The 22887-nt window shown below is 42.6% G+C and overlaps 1 protein-coding gene across 3 annotated transcripts in view; it reads right to left on the bottom strand.

The window, feature by feature from the left end:
• The window catches only part of LOC149322694 (tetraspanin-31-like), a 39775-nt gene extending 20299 nt beyond the window's left edge, over positions 1-19476 (bottom strand). For all 3 annotated transcript variants that reach the window (XM_089481713.1, XM_089481717.1, XM_089481706.1), the window contains exons 1-4: positions 19249-19476; positions 10106-10273; positions 4474-4554; positions 1531-1671 (exon numbers count right to left, since the gene is read on the bottom strand). In XM_089481713.1, the coding sequence (XP_089337839.1) occupies positions 1531-1671; positions 4474-4554; positions 10106-10273; positions 19249-19311 (453 nt within the window). In that variant the 5' untranslated portion in view covers positions 19312-19476. The remainder of the gene's footprint in view (positions 1-1530; positions 1672-4473; positions 4555-10105; positions 10274-19248) is intronic.
• Between the last annotated feature and the right edge of the window lie 3411 nt (positions 19477-22887).

Here is a 22887-nt window from a genome sequence, read left to right as displayed (position 1 = left end):
CGCTGCTGACGTAGCGAGCGCGCCCCTGGCGCCTCGCTACGTCGCAAACGCGACGCAAAAAGAAGCTCCATTTTGGAGCTTCTTTTTTCGGTCCGCGCGGGAGTCGGGCCGTCTGAAGGCTCCGGCTCCCCCGCGGACCTTCTGGCGGCGGCGGCAGACCGCCGCAAAGCGGCGGTCTGTACCCCGCCCATATTTTCTTATTTGACGGTGCGTCCTCGCACGTGACAGGGGCGCCACAAAGGTCCATCTAGATTGGGCCACAGTATGTATGTATGTACGTACGCGCGCGCGCGCACACACACACACCTCTTTTCTAGGCAAGCGTTCTCTGGAGATGCCAGCCACAGATGCTGGCGAAACATCAGGAAGAAAACTCTTCTAGAACACGTCCACATGGACCGAAAACCCCACAAAAAGCAATTATTACTTATCCTTGAAGGGTTCCTTCATATACAATTTTTGACTAAAATATCAAGTATTGTCAATGATCAGGGTACAGAGACCTCAGTTGTTGTTGTTGTTGTTTTTAATTGAATCAGTGGATGTTTTAGAACAGTAGTTAGCAAATTTGGGTCTCCAGATATTTTGACTTCAACCTCCAGATATCCCAATCAGCATGGCCAGTGGTCAAAAGGGATCCTGGAAAGTGAAGTCCAGTGACACTGGTAGTCCTAAAGGTTGGGAACCACTGCTTTAGAAAAAAAATACAGCCAATAGCACAAAGCAAGAGGAGCACTCCATTGCATACCCATCACTTCTAGCATAATTAATATCTACAAACACAGCATATAAATTTTGACAAACTGAATATAACGTGCACCCTTGTTATACGCTGGGGCTTGATTCCAAGATCCCCCCCGTGTATAACAAAATCCGTGTATACTCAAGTCCCATTAAATATAATGACATAGCAAAATTGTGTCCCTGATAAAAAATGGAAAATCAAGGTTTGATATTTGAAATTTATCAAACTTTTTTTTAACATTTTCAAACCGTGTATGATTGAATCCATGTATAAAAAATCCATGTATAAGAAGGGCCGACCGTACTGGTTGAGATTCCTGTCCACTCCCATTTTGACGTCACATACTGACATTCCCCAAGAGACCTTAGTTTAAGCTAAAACTACAATGCCTTACAGGAGATATCTCCCCTTCCTCGCCATTTTTCTGTTGTACAACCTGGAACTCAAATGGATTTAACTGGTATGTCAGAGAAAAGGAGGGTGCACACTAATGCAACCAACAAGTGCTACTTTGTTTTTGTTTACTTAACTTTTAAACTGCAATAAAAACATTTTGCACCTACACAGTGTGAAGTATCCTGTGTATATCATAACAGTTCCAATTAAATCCATTTTCAGTTCCACACAACAAAATATGGGAAAGTCAAAAGTGTACAAATACTTCTGCAAAGCACAGTATTAGCTGAAACCACTTAGTGTGTAAAACACAAGGCCAAGCAGGTTAGAATTATACAATGATTCCTGCTACCTAAAAGGACCAAAGTATTCCAAAAGTATATACTTACTGCAGGACAAGATTCAACATCACTCTTGAATGTTTCAGCAGATGCACTTTTGTTGAATAGCCCACAGCAGTTTAAGTTGCTTTCTAGTGATTTTTTGGTGTTCTCCTTCACTAATCTCCAGCCACCACTCAAAAGACTCTCCTAAGAGAAAAGAAAAGAGATCTTTGTACCCAGGGCAGAAGGTCATTCTGCATTGTTTAAGTACAGTACAACCCTCTTAGTTTAGAAGAACGAAGCACAAATTTTCTTACCCTTAGTCAATTCAGCTCATAATGACTGGCAGTTACATGGGCCAGGGGGAAGGGGAGTTCATGATGGAACAACAACTAAACCATAGTGTAATGCAGGTCGAGTCTCCCTTATCCAGAATTCTGAAATATTCCAAAATCCAAAATTGTCCACATAGGCGGATGAAATAGTGGCACCTTTGTTTCTAATGGTTCAATGTACACAAACTTTGTTTTATGCACAAAAATTTAAAAAATGTGCATAAATTACCTTCAAACTATGCGTATAAGGTGTATGTATATAAAACATACATTAAGTTCATGTTCAGACTTGGGTCCCATTTCCAAAATTTCTCAAATAGTCTAAAATAAAATAAAAAAAACCTATTAAATCTAAAACACGTAAAGTCCCAATTATTATGGGTAAGGGAGACTCAACCTGTGTATTATTAGTGAGATGGACAGATATATGGGGGCTGGGACAGACGGACAGAGAGTAAGTGCAGACAAATAACTAAACTGCACTCAGAAACTGAGCTTAAAAAGGTTACTTTTTGGACAAATCTCACATCACTAGCTAGGAATTCTGGGGTGTACACTCCAAAAAAAAAAAAAAAGTACATTTTTCAGCTATAGAATGAAAAAATTGTAGTAATGCTACTGAGGAAAGCTGAATAGAATTTTTAAGCAACCATCCCTGACTAATATCAAAAACTCACTGGTTTAAGAGAAAGATTGGATATGCTTCATAGCAGATATCACAGAATCATAGAGTTGGAAGAGATTGCAAGGGCCATGCAGTCCAACCCCCTGCCATGTAGGAAATCTCAATCAAAGCATCCCCGACAGATGGCCATCCAGCCTCTGTTTGAAGACCTCCAAGGAAGGAGACTCCACTACACTCCAAGGGAGTGTGTTCCATGGTTGAACAGCCCTTACTGTTAGGAAGTTCTTCCTAATGTTGAACTGGAATCTCTTTTCCTGTAGCTTGCATCCATTGTTCTGGGTCCTGTTCTCTGGAGCAGCAGAAAACAAGCTTGCTCCCTCCTCAATATGATATCCCTTCAAATATTTAAACAGGGCCATCATATCACCTCTTAACCTTGTCTTCTCCAGGCTTAGCTTCCCCAGCTCCCTAAGTCGTTCCTCATAGAGCATGGTTTCCAGGTCCTTTACCATTTTAGTCGCCCTCCTTTGGACACGCTCCAGTTTCTCAATGTTCTTTTTAAAATTTTGGTGTCCAGAACGGGACACAATATTCCAGGTGGGGCCTGACCAAAGCAGAATAGAGTGGCACTATTACTTCCCTTGATCTAGACACTATACTTCTATTGATGCAGCCTAAAATTGCATTGGCCTTTTTAGGTGTCACATTGCACTGCTGACTCAAGTTCAACTCGTGGTCTACTTTCGCTCCAGTTTCTCAATGTCCTTTTTAAAATTTTGGTGTCCAGAACGGGACACAATATTCCAGGTGGGGCCTGACCAAAGCAGAATAGAGTGGCACTATTACTTCCCTTGATCTAGACACTATACTTCTATTGATGCAGCCTAAAATTGCATTGGCCTTTTTAGGTGTCACATCACACTGCTGACTCAAGTTCAACTCGTGGTCTACTTGGACTCCTAGATCCCTTTCACGTTGTCTCGTTCAGCCAGGTGTCCCCCATCCTATATCTCTGCATTTCATTAGCTTGGTTGAAAGTTTCTTAGTTATCCATCCTGGTTTCTTGAGACACTGCTCATTTTTCTTCTTCACTGGAACCATTTTAAATTGTGACTTCAGTATCTCCCTTTTGAGAAACTCCCATCCGTCCTAAACTCCCTTCTCTTTTAGTATTCCTGACCACGGGACCACCCCCAGAACTTCTCTTAAGTTTACTGAAATCAGCTCTTCTAAAGTCTAGAATGTGTGTCTGAATATGCCTGACTTCTCCTTTCCACTGTAAAACAAACAGGAGAACATGGTCACTTCCACCTAATGATCCCACCACTTGCACCCCATTAACCAAGTCATCCCTGTTGGTTAGGATCAGATCTAAAATAGCTGACCCTCTTGTTGCCTCTTCCACATTTTGGACAATGAAATTATCTCCGAAGGAATTGAAGAATTTGCTAGACCTTGAGGATTTGGCTGAGTTTGACTTCCAGCATATATCAGGATAGTTGAAGTTACCCATTACCACTATATCTCTCCTTTCTGAGTGTGTGGTCATCTGTTCTCGAAAGGCATCGTCCAATTCCTCCATCTGACTCGGGGGTCTGTAGTAGACTCCCACAATAACATCAGCTGGCTGATGAACTGAAACCACATGCAAAGTTGAAGATTTCAACATTTTGCTGGAGCCAGCAAAAAATGTTTCCCTATTGCTAAACTTATAAAGCAAACAGGAAATCCACCCTTTGATTGCAACTCTGCTGACCACGGCATGACAGTTCCTCCCAGTAGGTTTCATTTCTTATTAATGCACCAGATTCCAGATCTCTAAATTTGTAACACAGTTCTAAAGGATCCAAACAGTTGCTCCAGGAAGTGCAAGCTTCATCCTCAAGAACCCTATCTGTTATTCTCTATTCCACTTCTCAGTTCAATCTGCCCTTTTCCAACCAGAATAGCCTTACTCTCAAATGAACATGTTGTGGCTTGATGTGCAAGCTAAACATTTTAAACCTCCCTCCAAATCTGAACAGAACTCAGGCAAGAAAGTGTACTTACCTGTTTACTTCTCTTGATTGCCAGACATGAACAGGAAATTCCAAACTGGAAAATAAAGACTAGCCCTAGAATTATCATATACTGAAAATGTGTCATTAAGAAAATGAATGGGAAAATAGTGAGACCGAAAAGCCAAAATGCCTGTGTCACAGAGAAAGCCTTTTAACCCCCTCCACTTATTATGTTGCTTCTTTAGTAGCAAAAGACCTTTTGTATTCTTTCTCGTATCATCTGTCAGCCTTAGCTTTTAATGATTTCAAAAGAAACCAAAGTTTGCTTTAAGGCTTTATCTAAATCTTCCTGTCCTTTCATGTTCCCAGGTACCCTGGCCCTTCTCTGCCAGCCACAAACACAGTGTTGTAGGACTGCCAGATTAAAGGCACAGGAGACTTGCCATTCATCATCAGCAAACGGAAACTGACAGTAAAGCACGTTTGACTAAAAAAGATGCAGCAGCATCTTCTAAAACTTGGTGTTCTGTAGAAATATTTAAAAGACGTCCAAATGACATTGACTCTTTCAATCCAACAGGGCTCTTACAGAGTCTTGAAGTGAAAGAGAAGCCTGCTGAAATGGGTACCAGAATGATCCAGCCAAGACAAGGTGTGTTAGGAATGGCAGTACATTTTTAGTTCCTGTTTGAGACAACCTTCCATTAGTGGTTCCTGTTTGAAACAAGCTTCCAAGTGTTTTATTGCCCAAATAGGACAGAAAGTAACATAAGGCAAAACACTTTTACCACTATTCTAGTTTGAAAGCAGTCAGAGACTTCCAGTTCCTAACCATCTCAATACAGAAAAGTGTGCTGAGGTCCTCTGACTAGCTGCTTTTGGCATTTTCAGGTTGCTTTCAAGCTGCTTTGAACAATATATTTACTACATGTTACTTGCTTCATACAGAATACTGTGCATAAAAATCTCTTATGACAAATACTTCATGAGTTCCTGTGGGATTATGCACATGCAGTGAAACAAGCAGATGTGCTTTTATTATGTGTTAATTAGGAGTAGGCAACTATGGCCCTCCAGATGTTTTTGGACTGCTAATTTTAGCATACTAATGGCAATGCTGGTTAGGACTCAGAGGACCTGTAGGTCAAGAGACAGGGGAGCACTCTGGAGGTCTTTTTAAATGGAGATGGCAGAAACTGAATTGCTAGGACTTTTTGCCTGTAAATCATGTACTCTGCCCCTAAACTTATAGGACTCTCTTTTAATCAAAGATAGTCCTCATCAACCCAGATGAACTAAGTTTGGTATCAGTGCAGACTGGACAGTGTACACTGCTTATTTCCTATGTTCATCTCAAGCATGATACAAGCCCTCCTCTGGGACACTGCCCACCAATTCCCTTCTTCATACATAGCTGTTTCACTGAGCTACAGGAATAGTCTTCTCAATTTATGAGCCCAAATAAGAGGTTCAGACATTATAGTTCTTAGAATGAAGTCATACAACTTCCTGAAATACCATAGAACAGAAATGCTTAGAAGCATCTGATGCTGAAAAGTCATTAAAAGTTAGAAGTTGGAGATCTGAACACTATCAAAGATATTTATGCACTGCAGAAGGCTTTATATGGCCAATCATGTCTGTAGAATTCCCAGGCCTGGAATCCCTACTTTGTATCTGAAACTGTCAAGTGTATAGGGATGTTCAAGGGAGAGCTTCTTACTACCCATTTAATCTTTCACATGTTCAAGCAACAGCCTGAACAAAGCTGTGGCCAGAAGCATTTCCACTATTTCCTGCTCCTTACAATAACTATCACAAGAATCTCCATCAACATTTCTTAGCTTGACTACCCCAGAACATCCTGCCATCCATGAACTCTGTAATTCTTTCAAAAATCCCCTAAACTAGGCATTCTTGTAGATGGTTATCCACAGAATCATGATTAAACAGAATGAATGCTGCAGCCTATCAGACTGAGCACAGAAACACCAAAGCCTTTCAAATCACCTTTTTGTGATCTTGACACAGCTGCCAATTGCCTCCAAACACAATCACTAGGCTATGAGGTTTCCTTTTAAAGCCATTTCCCTTTTCCCTAAAAAGAGACAAACAAACAAACTTACTAACAAAACTATTTATCAGTAACACAGTTGTATCAATCAGAAAACCAAGATCAGCTCACAGAGTAAAATTTCCTTAGAGTAAGGTCCTTCTCTGAAACAAAGCCTTCAATACAACTTAGCAGTCTAACAACTCATTTCTCTCCAACTGCACAACTTTCATTAAGACTGTATCTCTCTCATCAGTTCCTCTAGATCGCAGCATTTCTCTCTGGCCCAAAACACACTGCAGAAATAATCCAATTTGAGACCGCTTTAACTGCCCTGGTTTGGTGCTAGGGAATCCAGGGAATTGTAGTTTATTGTGGCACCAGAGCCTTCTGACAGAGAAGGCTATGAATCTCACAAAACTACAGTTTCCAGAATTCCCTAGCACTGAGCATAGGCAGTTAAAGCAGTCTCAAACTGGATTATTTCTGCAGTGTATTTTGAACCTCTGCTATTCTAGTAAAAGGTCAAATTTTAAAAACTGTAACAACCATCATGTTTCAGGGGGTGTTATTTGTGGGTTACCACCAGAATCTAATATTTGGGTTGATGCAAGGAAGCTCTGCAGTCTTGGGAAATAATTCTGTCACCAAGATAATATTCTTCCTCCTACATGTTTCTCAGACATTTTTGTGGATTTTAATCAGCTTAGGAAAATCCAGAGGCATTTGTAATCCTCTTTACATGTATGACATATGCTTTTAACACAGGAGACACTGCTTACTATCTGGCGTATCAGGTGAGAAGAGTATAAAGGAAGTTTTATGACTAGTCTCTGCAGGTATAAATTTTTCTGTACAGTATGAATGGCTATACATGGGATTTGTCAAGATCTGAATGAACCAACAATGTCCTTTCCACAGTTTTGTACAAGGCAGAATTCTGCTTAAGACTGGGACTGTCTTATTAATAGTCTTTGCAAACTGCTTTATAATTCTTATTTGTCTGAAAAGAGGGTGGAAATGCTTCAAAAAGAATAAAATAAAAATATTTACCTGTAGAGCCCTGTATCTACAGCTTAAAAATAATATCACATTGTTATGTGATATTTAACTCTGTAAAGCTGCAGCTTCCTATTAATTTTCAATAGTAGGTGGGATGATTCAGTGTTTCTGGCTAAAGTGCAAATTTTCACCACTGCTTCATAGAAAATTATTTTTCATTTATTTTTTGAATGGCTTCAATGACAAACAAGTGGGTCCAATAATACTATGTAAATCCTTCAGGCCACTTTGAAACATCAGGACAACTGACAATTGCTTAATAAATTAAGATGTCATTCAGAGACATGTTTACCTAGAAGTCCAATTTAATTCTGTGGGACTTGATTCTGAGGAGATATATAGCATTATATGTCTGTGCCATATGTGCTACATGGGCAAAACACAAAGTCTTTTCCAAAAAGCATTCAACACAGCAAACAACTGGCTACAGCTTCCTGTGGCTTATATCCACATAATACAATGCAAGTATTCATCTGTATTGGATAAAATATCGCATAGCACAGAGCATCATTATTCATCTCTCCTCCACCACAATTTATGTGTACAAGCTATTGTGGGAGGTGGGTGACTCCAGCTATCACAAAGGGTTGTGGTGCAGCAAGAAGAGGTAGTGATTGAGGAAAGTCCACATGTGGAAGAGAGAACACAATCACCACCACCCCAGGAAACAGGTCTGCTGCTGGCTTGCCACTCTACATCTCTCCTGGTGGACTGCAGCCTGCTTCAGGCTTCTGCGCTTCCTGCAGAACAAGGCCCCTGGTGGCTAAGATACCTGCTGGCTAAGAAAGCAGAGGACGACCTGTCCCATCTTCAAGGGGAAAAAAGCTGGGTGACTGCTGTGCTGGGACTGCCATCACCAGGGACACCCCTCCGGGGAGCTGCTTGAGAGGTGGAGCAAAGCCAAAGGCCAGTCCCCTTAGTTGGGAGGGGGAGGAGTGCCTGGGTTTTATAAATATTTAAACAACTTACCTGTAAGTAAAATAAAATAAAATAATAAATAAATAGTTACATAGAGAGCATGGGAAGGGAAGCAGCCCAGGGAAGCTCCATTACGACAATGGTAGTCAAAAGGCAATATGGTGTGGGAAACCAGTCCTATTATCATGGTAGAAGGGAGAGTCACAGGGGGTTGGTTAACTCCCTCCCCTTCCCCAAATAGTCCAGATAGCCCCTGGGCTGAAAATGCTGCTGCTCAATGCCAGGTTGGTGAATGGAAAAACAGCGTTGAACCAGGACTTGATTTTGGATGAAGATGCCAATCTGTATTGTATTATGGAAACCTGGCTGGATGAAGCGGGGGAGGGAGGATATTAATATCTCCCAGCTTTGTCCATCTAGGTTCTCTGTAGAGCAGCAGGTGAGGCCTGGGGGGCAAGGAGGTGGGGTGGCAGTAGTCCATCAGGATTCCATCTCCCTTACCAGGTGCCCTGGCCCACAATGTTGGGTTCAAGTGTGTGTTTCTGAAGGTGGATGGGACAACCTGCTGCTCAACAGTTTCCCTTCCTGAGCTGTCTGAGTTGGTCTTGGCAGTGGTATTGGATTCCACTCACAGTGTTGTACCGGGGGACTTCAACAACCACACAGAGATTACCCTGTTAGGAGCAGCTCAGGACTTCATAGGCACCATGACAACCATGGGATGTTCAAAGTAATATCTGGTGCCACCTATGGTACAGAACACACTCTGGGCCTGTTTTTTGGGTGGAATGACAGTGATTTAGGTATGGAAGAGCTTTCTGTAGTTCCTGTGCCATTAACTAGTGGAGGTTGAATTCACTGGGACTCAGATCCTCTGCAAGAATGTGGGCTCAATTAAGATGATTCACCCTAGAAGATTACGGATCCAGATGGATTCCTGATAGCTCTTGGGAAGTTTCCCACTGACTTGTCAGATGATCCTGTCGAAGTCATGGCAGAGCTTTGGAACAGGGAAATGGACAATTTCCTATAAGTGTCCCCTCTCAAGAAATGGAGCCAAGCAAGCCCCATGGTTCACTAAGGAGCTGGTGGTGGTAAAATGAGTGGGATGTAGACTAGAGTGATGATGGTGGAAGACATGAGAAACATCACACATATACTGGATCCTTGCCCTTCCTGGCTTCTGAAAGCAGCTAGAGGGGGATTGATCTAGTGGGTAAGGGGAGTAGTGAAGGCTTCACTGCAGTAAGGGAGGTTTCCATCCTGCCTAAAAGAGGCTATAATTATGCCATTACCAAAAAAGGCCTCCCTGGATCCCACCATTTTGAGTAATTATAAACCAGTCTCTGACATTCCATTTCAGGGCAAGGTTCTGGAGTGTATGGTGACCTCCCAGCTTCACAGGTTTCTGAACAAGATGGATTATCTAGATCCATTTCCACCTGGATCTCATGCATCTATTTATGTTCCCAATACCTTCAAGACCTCACAAATGAAGGCAAAAATAAAATCACAACTCTTCTTGAACTGTGACTTTCTTTCACCCTTTTGGACACTATTCAAACACATGTATCAATTTTTCTGCTCACCACTGCAAAGCATGGTAAGATGCAATGAACTCTGCCTTGCCAACAGCACAGAAGGATACAAAGAAGAGCATGACTTGGTGATGGTTGATAGCACCGATGAGCCCCACGATGGCGATGAGAAGCAGGAAGAAACCCACAGCAATGACCCCTCCGATGATGTGGAGGCTGGAAACAATGCCGAAGCCTTTACCCCAGGCAGCTACACCAATCAGCAGCAGCCCGACCAGCTGGAAAGCAAGAAAGATTTGAGGATGGGGGGAAAGAATGGAAGAGTCAGAAGCAGAAAAAAACAAGTGTAACCCTGACGTTTTCCTCCTTTTTAACTAAACATATTAATACATATCCTCAGGCCCTTTGTGTCATACAGTGTCTACCTTCTTCTCAGCGGCTTCCCTTAGACTATGGAATTCCCTTCCTAGGGATCCAGAATGACCCTCCCTGCCATACTTCCATCGCCAGGCAAAGACTTTTTTATTCCATCAGTCTTTTAAAACAAAAAGTTTTTAAAGAATGGGCTGAGGGTGCTGTGCTGTTTTAAATGCAGCTGTTTTAATTTCTTTAAAAATGTTTTGATGGTATTTTATATTTATAAGTGTAGTTTTAAATGATTTTAATACTGCCAATGGTTTAACACAGTTTTAATGTTAACTTTTTTGTATGTTTAATGCGACAGAAATAAAAATCTTAATCATCATTATACAGTCTCTCCTTCAGCTGCTAAAGTGCAGCATACAGCCCTATCAAAAAACCAACCTACTTTAGGTATAAGCCAGTTTAATAGGTTTGAACATCTGATTAAAAATTATAAACAGTGGGTTTAGCAGGTTAAGATGTATCTGTGGCTTGATTTTGCGTGAGCTGCTTCCAAAACTTTCTTTGTCATGTACCAACATATTTGTAAAGCAACTGAAAAACATTTTTAAAATAGGTTTTTAAAAAGAATGTTAACACATTTTATAGTGTTTTGCATGCCCTCAAAAGTCCCAGGACTAAAGAAAACAGGAAAGTAATTCCAATAACCAACCAGAGGAGCTTCTTTCCAAATAAAAGGCAGCCACAAACCCCACCCACCAAGGTTCCATAAAGGACATTGCCAATGCCATTATAAACATAACACAGATTATCAAAATGAGCACAGTTAGAAAAAATAGCTATAGTAAGATGCCTAAAAGGGCAATCAAGTTTACCTTAAGCAATTTTAAATAACCATCAAGAATTTTTCCTGAGACAGGCTTGTACTAGCCTATGGGCACACAAACAGATTTCTAAGTTTTAGTTTTATCATGTCAATTATTTTGAAATAGTTTTAAAATCCTCTAAGATTGTGGGTTATAAAGTCAAGTAAGGATAGAAAAGCTGTAGCAAGCCATGTCCAGCTGTGTCACTGACTTGAGAATACAACAGGAGAGGATATTTTATATGTAGGATTATTTGCAGTGTAGGATGATACATTGAGCATTTTCTGCTCAAATGGTCTAATTCTTCCTTAAGATGTGAACTCTTCCTTAAGAGTTTATGTAATACTAAAGGATCTCAAAAATGGAGGCTAACTTTTAGGAATGTTTTAATTTTACAGTGTTAGACAATAGTTATTGACACGACATTTAGCAGCAGTTCTGCACACTACTGATACTTAATTGCTTGTATTCAGCCTATACTGGCACCTTTTAGCCATTCAACAGCTGGAGCAACATAATTATGTATCATCTGAGAAAGGTACTTTATTGTTTATAGCTACATTTCCTCCAACTATTAGGAACACTACCCAACTTCGCTTCTAATTACTTTTTGTAATCTAGCACTTGACTTTAGTTTATGTTGACTAGTTTTTCTTAACTTCTGCTTTTACTTGCCAACAAACCTATCTCACTTAATGGTGGAGACAGATTCAGTTAACAGCTAGATTTATAATTTTTCAAAAGTGGAGGGTCAGCAATTGCTTCTTTCATCTCAGTAGTTCTAGGGACAACTGTAGATGCAATCTGAAAGCTGCAAAACACTCCTTAGAGCATATAGATTAAAAGTCTACAAATGCTTCCCACATTCCACTTTAAGAGTGTGATTAAATGAAGAGTCCTAACTTCAGAATCAACCATCTCCTTCTACTTTGTTTAACATCTAGACTGGTAATGAGCTCTGGTGACCCTGAAAGCTTGTACTATCTTTTGTGCCATGTGAGTTGGTCTAATATTGCCCTAATACATGTTTGGGACTGTTTTTAAAAAGTGGTCTTCCCAGAGGTTATTCTGCTGTTTTAATCAAAGGTGTCACACTCCTAATAAGCAGAAGGGACTATCCTTCCGTCAGCCTAAAAAACCTAGAAAGCAAAAATATGTTGAACTTCAAACTACAACACTGTACACTAACCATCCAGGAAACATTTGACGGTTGTGTACAGTGTACATCAGTGGTTCTGCATCTTTGAACTGTCAGGTGTTTTGGACTTCAACTCCCAGAATCCCTAATCACTGTCCAGAGTTTCTGGGAGCTGAAGGCAAAATACCTGGTGGACCAAAGGTTGAGAACCACTGGTGTAGATGAACGTAAACTTAGCAAATTCCAGGACTTGTACATAAACATAATTTTCATTTACTACTTGTCTCAGAACTCAAACTCTTGTTAACCTCTTTCCCACATCCTCTAGACAGGCAGCATGCTTTGATTTCAACTTTTGCTTTGCATCTGAATTTCATTTGTTCAGATATTTGCTTGGTATTTTATTTATTTTGTTAATGACTATCCTCCCTTTTTAATAATAATAATAATAATAATAATAATAATAATTTGTTTTATTTATATACCGCTATTCCAAGGATCATAGCGGTGAACAGCAAGTAAGCTAATTAGCAAGTAAGCTAATTTGCCCCTAACAGTCTGAGTACTCATTTTAGCTCCCTCCTCGGAAGGATGCAAGCCTGAGTCGAGCTTGGGCCCTTTTGCTGGTCTTGAACTCGCAACCTTGTGGTTTTGAGTGAATGGGTGCAGTACAGGCATTTAACCACTGCGCCACCAGGGCTCCTGATCCTGAGGGATTCCTGAAACAGCTTATATAATAGAAAATGTAATTACATAAGGTTGCTTCTACCTCTTTCCTGATGCTGCTCCAAAGCAATGCTATGTATCACTCTCCTCTTCTCCTCCCCCCCAAAACCCACAGCCTGTTGTTTGTACTGCCTTTTAGTCTAACTCTCCAGACTGCTGACAACTGAACAATCAGTTGCCTTCTGTGTATGCAAGCCCTTCCCTCCAGGACTTGAGGTCTTTCTGCCATCCAAGGGCAAAAAAGAAGGAACAAAACGCTGAAGCTGTGACTCTCATCTATTTTACTCTTACTGTTTGAAAATTGCTCAAGGAAAAGTGCTTCTGAATCATATAAGGGCCAACTTAAAAGAGAAGGTACAGTCGGCCCTTCTTATACACAGATTTTTTATACACGGATTTAAGCATACACGGTTTGAAAATGTTCCAAAAAAGTATAAATTTACCTTGATGTTCCATTTTTTATTAGGGACACCATTTTGCTATGTCATTATACTTAATGGGACTTGAGCATACACGGATTTTGTTATACACGGAGGATCTTGGAACCAAACCCCAGCGTATAACAAGGATCCACTGTACTTCAGGGTTTGATTCACACTATGCTCAATACAAGGAGAACAGGTCCAAAGAAGGAGATGGTGTGTAGACCAGAAATATGGTCAATGTACTTTAACGCAAATTCAACACAGGTTATGCACATCTCATGCCCCCTAAATTGCAAGTCCCAAGGTATTCAACAGGAAAACAATCTGCAGAGGGAGGAAGGAAAGAATGTTTCCACTGAGGTTCTCTCATATTTGCCATGACAAAGGACTCTCTCCAGCTATGAAGTCAGGTTCATAATTCCCTATTTAATACACTTTAACTAATTACAGATTTTTAAAATGGATGAATGGCTTTTAACCAACCCAGAAAGCGACTCTGCAGATAAGCAGGCAGAGCTAGACAGACAGGGCACGTTCTTGATTCTTAAGCCAAGGTAAGGAGCTGAAACAGCTTCCAGTTCAATGGTGTCCTTGAACACCCTCCTTTCTTTTCTATAAGTAAATGGTTACCATGTAACCTTATGATGGAAAATCAAAATAATATGCATAAAGTTTCTCAAAACATTAGGGACCATATAATGACAAGGTGTTTTTTTAAAAAAAAAAAGACAGATGCCTTTGACTGGATTACAGCCTGCAAGTGTTGGACATAAGGGTATAAATTGTGGTGGAAACAAGATCTGTTACACATTCCTTAGCTCCCTAGTGATACAGTGTCACATTCAGCTGACAAAAACTTTATGTTTGCTTATTATATGAGAGAACTGATGTGTGTTCATTTGGACTTTGTCCTGAAAGGTGACTTGTCAAATAAATAAAATGTGTGGATTTGTATAAACATATGTATATTGTTCATATTAGTATGCACTTTGGTGTCATGCACCACTGGCATGTAGCTGAAATGTTCCTTATCTATGTTATAGAAGAAAATATCCACCTAGTCAATAAATTGTTATTATATGCTATCAAGCTGGCTTTGACTTAAGGTGGCCCCATGAATGAGACACCTCCATGATCTCCAACCATCAATGACACTGTTCAGGTTTGCAACTCATGGCTGTGGCTTCCTTGATTGAATCAATTCACCTTCCATGTGGACTCCTCCTTTTCCTACTGCCTACAGGGACTTCAGCATGAGGGGAAGGAAGGGAAAGCATATGCTTTGTGGACACAGAATACATTCCTCTGGGAGAGACTCAAGAGACTAAATTCTGCACCTGGCAACTTTCTTCAGTATTTTATTACTCATGTTACTCATTCCTTCCTTCCTTCCGTAGCAATCCTATACGTGTTTACCCAGACATAAGAGCTGTGTCCAATACCACTTAATCCCTAGTAAGTATGTTTTGGACTGCATCCTACATTAGCCAACTAATCAGTCTTAGTGCCCTCTTAAGAGTTCTGTTCTTTCTTCCACCCAAGGTTCAAGCACTGTACATTACACTTCATAACAACACATATGTGGTCTCACCACCCATCCTCACATACTCACTATCCATGCCTAACATTTTCCTGGTAATTTTTTTTTCTTGAGAGGGAAAGCAGACTTTACTGAATGTGGTCCATCACATACTAGGAAGGATATACTAAAAACATCATTACACAACATGTCCTGCTACTGAAAAAGAAATACTACACTTCTATTAAGAGGTCTTTTACATCACTTCAGGTTATTGCTCATATCTGAAAGCCTCAGAAGACAAGCCCCTCCTGCAGTTTGGCTCAAGCCTATTCCAAACACAGATAGTTTTGCTGTGTTGGTAGCTTTCTGGCCAATTCTGATAAGAGCCACATACCAAAAAGTAAAAAATAAGGAGGCAGTAGTAATCTCAGTTTACAAGATTGGTCAGAAAAACAGTAAATAAGCATGGGTGTGTGTGCAAGGAGGGTTAGCTCTAGGAAAGAAACAACCAACACAAGACTTCCAGTTTCCCACTCCAACCACCTTTTAAAATAAGACATTTTACTACTGCAAACATCTTTTTTCCTATGGCAGTCTGATGGCACAGTGAGACAACATGATCAGATTTAACCACCTTTGCTAAACTCAACTCTTATTTCCAAGGAGAGAACACTCCTTCCTGCCCCACACGTCTTCTCCCATTCCCTTCTGATGCCTGCACCCATCACATCCCAGGGAACAAAATGGGAAGCACACATACTTTTCAGCCTCCCTCTTTCTAATTTAAACACACACAACCACACACAAGAGCCCAGACGGAATAATCCTCTCTCTCCCAGAATGCCTCATCTCACCTACTAGCCTCAATGAATAAAAAAAGAAAAGTGGACGGGAGGAGGCAGTCTAGCAACACCTTTAAGACTAAATGATTTTTGTTTGAGCATGAGCTTTTGTGGATACCCATCGGCCTCTGAGGGAGAGTAGGCTGGCCCAGTTCCATCAGGGGCTAGCCTGAAGAAAGAGGCTCCTCCCTCCCCAACTGTCCTCTTTCGGCCTCTGAGGGAGAGTAGGCTGGCCCAGTTCCATCAGGGGCTAGCCTGAAGAAAGAGGCTCCTCCCTCCCCAACTGTCCTCTTTCGGCCTCTGAGGGAGAGTAGGCTGGCCCAGTTCCATCAGGGGCTAGCCTGAAGAAAGAGGCTCCTCCCTCCCCAACTGTCATCTTTCGGCCTCTGAGGGAGAGAGAAGGCTGGCCCAGTACCATCAGGGGCTAGCCTGAAGACAGAGGCTCCTCACTCCCTAACTGAGGGAGAGAGAAGGCTGGCCCAGTTCCATCAGGGGCTAGCCTGAAGAAGAAGAGCCCTCCCTCCCCAACTGTCATCATTCAGCCTCTGAGGGAGAGAGAAGGCTGGCCCAGTTCCATCAGGGGCTAGCCTGAAGAAAGAGGCTCCTCCCTCCCCAACTGTCATCTTTCGGCCTCTGAGGGAGAGAGAAGGCTGGCCCAGTACCATCAGGGGCTAGCCTGAAGAAAGAGGCTCCTCCCTCCCCAACTGTCATCTTTCGGCCTCTGAGGGAGAGAGAAGGCTGGCCCAGTACCATCAGGGGCTAGCCTGAAGAAAGAGGCTCCTCCCTCCCCAACTGTCATCTTTCGGCCTCTGAGGGAGAGAGAAGGCTGGCCCAGTACCATCAGGGGCTAGCCTGAAGAAAGAGGCTCCTCCCTCCCTAACTGTCATCTTTCGGCCTCTGAGGGAGAGAGTAGGCTGGCCCAGTTCCATCAGGGGCTAGCCTGAAGAAAGAGGCTCCTCCCTCCCTAACTGTCATCTTTCGGCCTCTGAGGGAGAGAGTAGGCTGGCCCAGTTCCATCAGGGGCTAGCCTGAAGAAAGAGGCTCCTCCCTCCCTAACTGTCATCTTTCGGCCTCTGAGGGAGAGAGAAGGCTGGCCCAGTTCCATCAGGGGCCAGCCTGAAGAAAGAGGCTCCTCCCTCCCTAACTGTCATCTTTCGGCCTCTAAGGGAGAGAGTAGGCTGGCCCAGTTCCATCAGGGGCTAGCCTGAAGAAGAAGAGCCCTCCCTCCGGTCCATCTGCCTTGGTCCAGGCCTCAGAGGGAGAGAAGAATGCTGGACCTGATTCCCTCCCCTCCTCACCATTCCCTTCTCCTTTTGTGTCGTGTCTTTTAGATTGTAAGCCTGTGGGCAGGGAACTGTCTGTTATCCCCTCTATTGTAAACCGCTCGGATTCCCAGTGATTGGGCGGTATATAAATAAAACCTATTATTATTATTATTATTATTATTATATAATCCTGTATAACATCTGATGAAGTGTAATGGAATTCACGAAAGCTCGTGCTAAAATGAAAATCAGTCTTAAAGGTGCTGCTAGATTTCCTTTATTTCAGCTCCCCTTTTTATGCTACAACAGACTAACAGGGCTACCTCTGTGAAAAGTAGCCTCTACGAAGGAGCTGAGGCCATTTTAACTGTCATGACTCTATTCTACAGACTTCTGGGACTTGTAGTTTGTGAGGCATCAGAGTTCTCTGGCAGACCGGGTTGAAATATCTCACCAAACTACAAATTCCAGGATTCTACAGGCTGGAGCCAGGACAGTTAAAGTGGTGTCAAACTGCTTTATTTCTGCAGTGTTTTGTTGTTGTTAGTTGCATTCCAGCCTACCTCGACATTTGGCAATCCTGTGGATGCGACATCTCAAAGACCCCCATCCTCCAATGCTCTGCTTAGGTCCTGCAAACACAGTGTAACATTCATCCGACATAAATTCTATGTGTGCTTGTTATATGAGAGAACTAATGTATTTTAAGTGTATGAATGCATCTAGCTAGATGTATTTTGTATGGATATGCACAGGAACTGATGAGTGTTCATTTGGACTTTGTCCTGAAAGGTAGGCCATGTTCTCCCTAATTGAATCCATTCCTCTAGCATGTGGTCTTCCTCTCTTTCTATCTCCCTCCACCTTTCCTAGCATTATTGTCTTTCCTCATGATTCATGCCTTCTCATGATGTGGCCAAAGTATGACAGCCTCAGTTTTGTCATCTTGGCTTCCAGGGAGAGTTCAGGCCTGATCTGTTCAAGGACCCATTTGTTTGTCCTTTCGGCCATCCACAGTATTCTCAGCACTCTTCTCCAGTGCATATGGCGTTTGCCTTCAAATCATTTCTAACTTACATTGACCCTAAGGCGAACTTATCATGGGTTTTTCTCGGGAAGATTTGTTCAAAGGAGGCTGAGAGCATGTGAGCTTCCCAAGATCACTCAGTGGATTTCATGGCTGAGCTGGGAATCAAACCCTGGTCTCCAGAGTCATAGTCCAACCCTCAGATCATTACACCACACTGACCTAAGTGTGCTACCCTCACCCTCCTGTATCCCTCACCCCAACCCCAGTCCCCCCATAGGGCCAACAGTGGCCCTGATCTAGGCAAGCCTCCCCACTCACACAGCCCCCTTCTAGCCTAGCCCTGCCCTGCCTCTCTGCCCCTCTTCCCAGGATGAACAACCTTTTCCAAGACAGCCCCCTCCCCCTACCATCTGAACTAAGCCCAGGGGCAGAAGATGCAGGCCTATGACTAACATCTTCCATTTCTTCCTCCTATTTGCCTGATGAAGTCAGTATGACTTCAAAAACTTGCAACATGTAATTATGCATTTAGGTAGGCCCCATAAAGGTATCATGGTTTGGATGTGACTGCGTCTGATATGTGGCCAACACAGGCAGCCCTAGAACCTTTCCCAAGGCATATCTTACATTCCAACCCTCTGCCCATGCCGTGTCCTCCTCCTTTCAGCCTTCTGTCCAAGAGCAATCCCAAAAGATCCTCCATTTTGAGCATGACCAAGAAACATGGATAGCGATAGGAGTGTCTTTGGCTCTTCTTTGGCCATGCCCTCCCCCTCCCAGTGCCCGGTCCTCCTTTGCAGTCAGGACTCCTGGTCACCAAGGTCCAGGAGGCGTTTCAAAAGCGTCCTTTATGACTTTTCAGAGGCAGGGATTTAGAGTCATGGGAGAAGTGTCTTTGGCTTTCTCTGGCCATGCCCTCCATTTCCCCTGAGTCTCCTCCACTTATTTCATGGGGCCTTGTCCCCCTCTGAGGCTGGGGCCCCTGTCCCCCGGGCCCTTCCCTTCCTCTTCCAGCCCTGCCTCCCTGGGGCCCCATCCTCCTCCATCTCCTCCTCCTCCTCCTCTGGTCCACTCACCACATAGACGACGTTGAGGGCGCAGAGCGCATTGCGGGAGCAGGCGAAGCCCCCGCAAACCATGGTCCCAGCAGCGGGAGAAGGAAAGGCCCTTCAGCCCAACCCGCTCCCAGGTGAATACTTTAACTAACTCCCTCTCCGACACAGAGAGAGACGGCGGCCAAGGGTCCTACCCCCTTTAAACCTCAGCCCTCCTCCGCCGCCACTGCGCCTGCGCGCTCCTTTCTCGGCCGGCTCACCTTATACACAGGCCGCCCCAAGCGCATGCGCGCAAACCCTGCCCATAGCGAACGCTTTCTCATCCGGGCACTTGGTACCAAGGGAGTGAGTGGCGGAAGAGCAGCATCCAAGCAGGGCTGGAAAAACATGGCGGAACAGCCGACGAGACCCCGCCCACCACCTGGATGACTTCCGCTTCCGGGTCGTTTTAAAAAGTCTCGCGCGCAGGGTTCCTATGTGAAATAAGAGATAATAATGATAATAAGAGATAAGAGATGATAATAATAAGAGATAATAATAATAATAATGATAGATAATAATAATAAGATAGTAATAAGTGATAATAATAATAATAATAAGGGATAAGAAGAGATGATAATAATATGCGATAATGATAATAACAGATAACAAGAAATAATAATAAGAGATAATGATAATAATAAGAGAATAATAAGACAATAATAATAATAATAAGAGATAATAATGCAAGGTGATGATCAGAGATAGTAAGAGACGCTGTGGTGAAGAGGGGCGGTGTGCCCTAGTGGTTTGAGTGTTAGACTGCAACTCTGGAGACCAGGTTTCCATTCCCAGCTTGGCTCTCAAACCCACTGGGCAGAAACCACGCTCTCCCACAGCCCATTACATTCCACATTTCTCATTTCTGTGAGATGTGGTGCTGTTATTTCAATGGCAGGTTCTCCATGTATGGTGGCTAATGACACCACCAAGGCTCACCCCTGCTGACAGAGCCAGAGGGATAATGGGAGCAAGGGTGGTGTAATGGTTTCAGTTCTGGACTACAGCTCTCTGGAGACGAGGGTTTGAGTCCCTACACAGCCATGGAAACCCACTGGGTGACCTTGGGCAAGTCACACTCTCTCAGCCTCAGAGGATGGCAAGGGCAAGCCCCCTCTGAACAAAATATGTCAAGAAAACCCCATGATAGGTTCACTTTAGGGTCACCATTTGTTGGAATTTACTTGAAGGCACACAACAACAACAAATAGTGATAACAGTGCTTCTATGACCCTGGAGATCAGGGTTCAATTCCCTGCTCAGCCATGGAATGACCTTGGGCAAGTCACACTCTCTCAGCCCTAGAAAATCTGATGATAGGGATAGGGAGCCTTACGATCACCATAAATCAGAAACGACTTCAAGGCACACAGCTATGCAGTGATTTGAACTAATCCAAAAATTGGAAACAACTTCAAGGCACACAACAACACAGTGTTGTTCACAGACCTGGAACAACTACTAAGAAAGATCAAGGAATAAAGTGCAAATAATGACCATGGAAGATCTACACAGATTCAATCTAGACAATGAGGTAATTGAAATACTAAAAGAGTTCCCGTACCTTGGGTCAAACATTGATCAGAATGGGGATTGCAGTCAAGAAATCAGAAGAATATTAGGAAAGGGGAGGACAGCTATGAAAGAATTAGAAAAGATCCTAACATGCAAAGATATACAACTGAGCACGAAAGTCAGAGTTATACAAGCCATTATATTCCCCATCACCATGTACGGTTGCGAGAGCTGGACAGTGAGGAAGACAGATACGAAGAAAATCGATTCATTTGAGACATGGTGCTGGAGAAGAGTGTTGAGGATACCATAGACAGCCAAAAAGATAAACAAATGGGTCCTAGAACAGATAAAGCCTGAAATTTCCCTGGAAGTCAAGATGATAAAGTTGAGGCTGCTGTACCTTGGTCACGTCATGAGAAAGAATTACTCACTGGACGAGACAATAATGCTAAGAAAGGTGGAGGGATGTTGAAAGAGCAAAACCGCACAGTAGATGGATTCATTCTATTTAAGGAGGTCACAATATAAATTTATAGGACCTAAGCAGAGCAGTGGAAAATAGGCAACCTTAGAGATATCTCATCCATAGTGTTGGCATGAGTTGGGATTGACTTAAGGGCAAATAACAGCAACAAGACCCAGCATGGTGCGGTGGTTTGAGCGCTGGACTAGGGAGATTATCAGATGGGGGGACAAAGGATAAGAGCAAAGCAGATCGCTTCATTCCTTATCCCATCCTTATCGCATGAAAGACTATCACACACGTCACGCTTATCCGGTTATTATCCTGTCAATGAAGTGGAATAGTCCTGTCACTTTTAAATAACAGAAACTTCTGTTAATGAAAAATGACAGGACAATTCAGCTTCCCTGACAGGATAATGATGGGATAGGCACATCATCTGATAGTCTTCTGTGCTATCGCAGACAATCCCACTTCAGTGACAAGATAATGACCAGATAAGAGTGACGTGATCTGATAATCTTCGTGCAATTACATGATAAGGACGGGAAAAGGATGTCCTTTTCCCTGTGAGAAAATCTCCCAGGTTTCTGGAGATCATGATTCAAATCCCTTTCCATGAAGTCAGAAACCTTTTCTGTGGAGAATTCTTTTGTTACATGTGCAACTAAGGAATAAACTGCTCTAGAACATCAGGAATAAACTGCTCGAGAACACGGCCACATAACCTGAAAAACCCACAAAAAACTGGAGAAATAATTCAGTTTGAGACTGCTTTAACTGCCCTGGGCCAGTGCTACGGAACTCTGGGAACTGTAGCTTTGTGAGATGTTTAGTCTCTGTCAGAGAGCTCTGGTGCCACAATAAACTACAGTTCCCAGGATTCCTTAGCACTGAACCAGGACACATACTTCTAGTGTGCTTTGGACCTTAGACTCCCTGGAAGAAAGTTCCATTTGAAGATGGAGGGACTTTACTTCCAATGAAGCCCAGAGACCCTCAAGGTGGAATTTCCCCCTGAACTGTGTGTGCATGGCGCCCAAAGGGGAGGAATTAGTAGAGTCTCCTTCTCCAGAAGAAAAAGAGTTAATTTTGAATCATGTTCTGTTTTGGACAACAGTCCTGTTTCCCATCATTAAAAATTTAAATGTTTCCAGGGAGTCCACTGACTTGGAGGGTCTTCAGAGTTTATCACACAAAGGCGATTGGGAGTTTATCCTGTGAATATCCTGGAAAAATTGCGTAATTACGTGAAACAATTTCACATGACACTGCACAAAACCCATCATTAAAGTGGTCACAAAGAAGCATTAATACGCATCTTTTTACTTTCGGGATTTCAGCGACAACGCATTTCCTACATCACTATTTGCGCAATTGTGTGTGAATTATTCAAGCAATTACTCGCCATTTCCGTTTCATTTGCGGGATGCTTTAAATGCGTTTTAATCTCTCTTTAATGTCAAAATCAGCCCCAGTGTGATAAACTAATTGTGTAATAGAAAGGGGAAGAAATTAGATGGTCGGATTAGCTCTGAAGTCCATCTAGAACTGAAGGCAAAACAGTTTCATTTTTAATAGATGATTTTAGGTTTTCTCAGTATGTGTGTGTGTGTGTGTATTTGTATGTTTTGTGTGCT

This window comes from Sceloporus occidentalis, unplaced genomic scaffold (genome assembly GCF_023333645.1).
Source record: "Sceloporus occidentalis isolate IW3139 unplaced genomic scaffold, rSceOcc1.0.p SCAF_1, whole genome shotgun sequence".
NCBI lineage: Eukaryota > Metazoa > Chordata > Lepidosauria > Squamata > Phrynosomatidae > Sceloporus > Sceloporus occidentalis.
The sequence above is the reverse complement of the archived record's forward strand: the minus strand, read 5'-3'. Positions and strand labels throughout refer to the sequence as shown.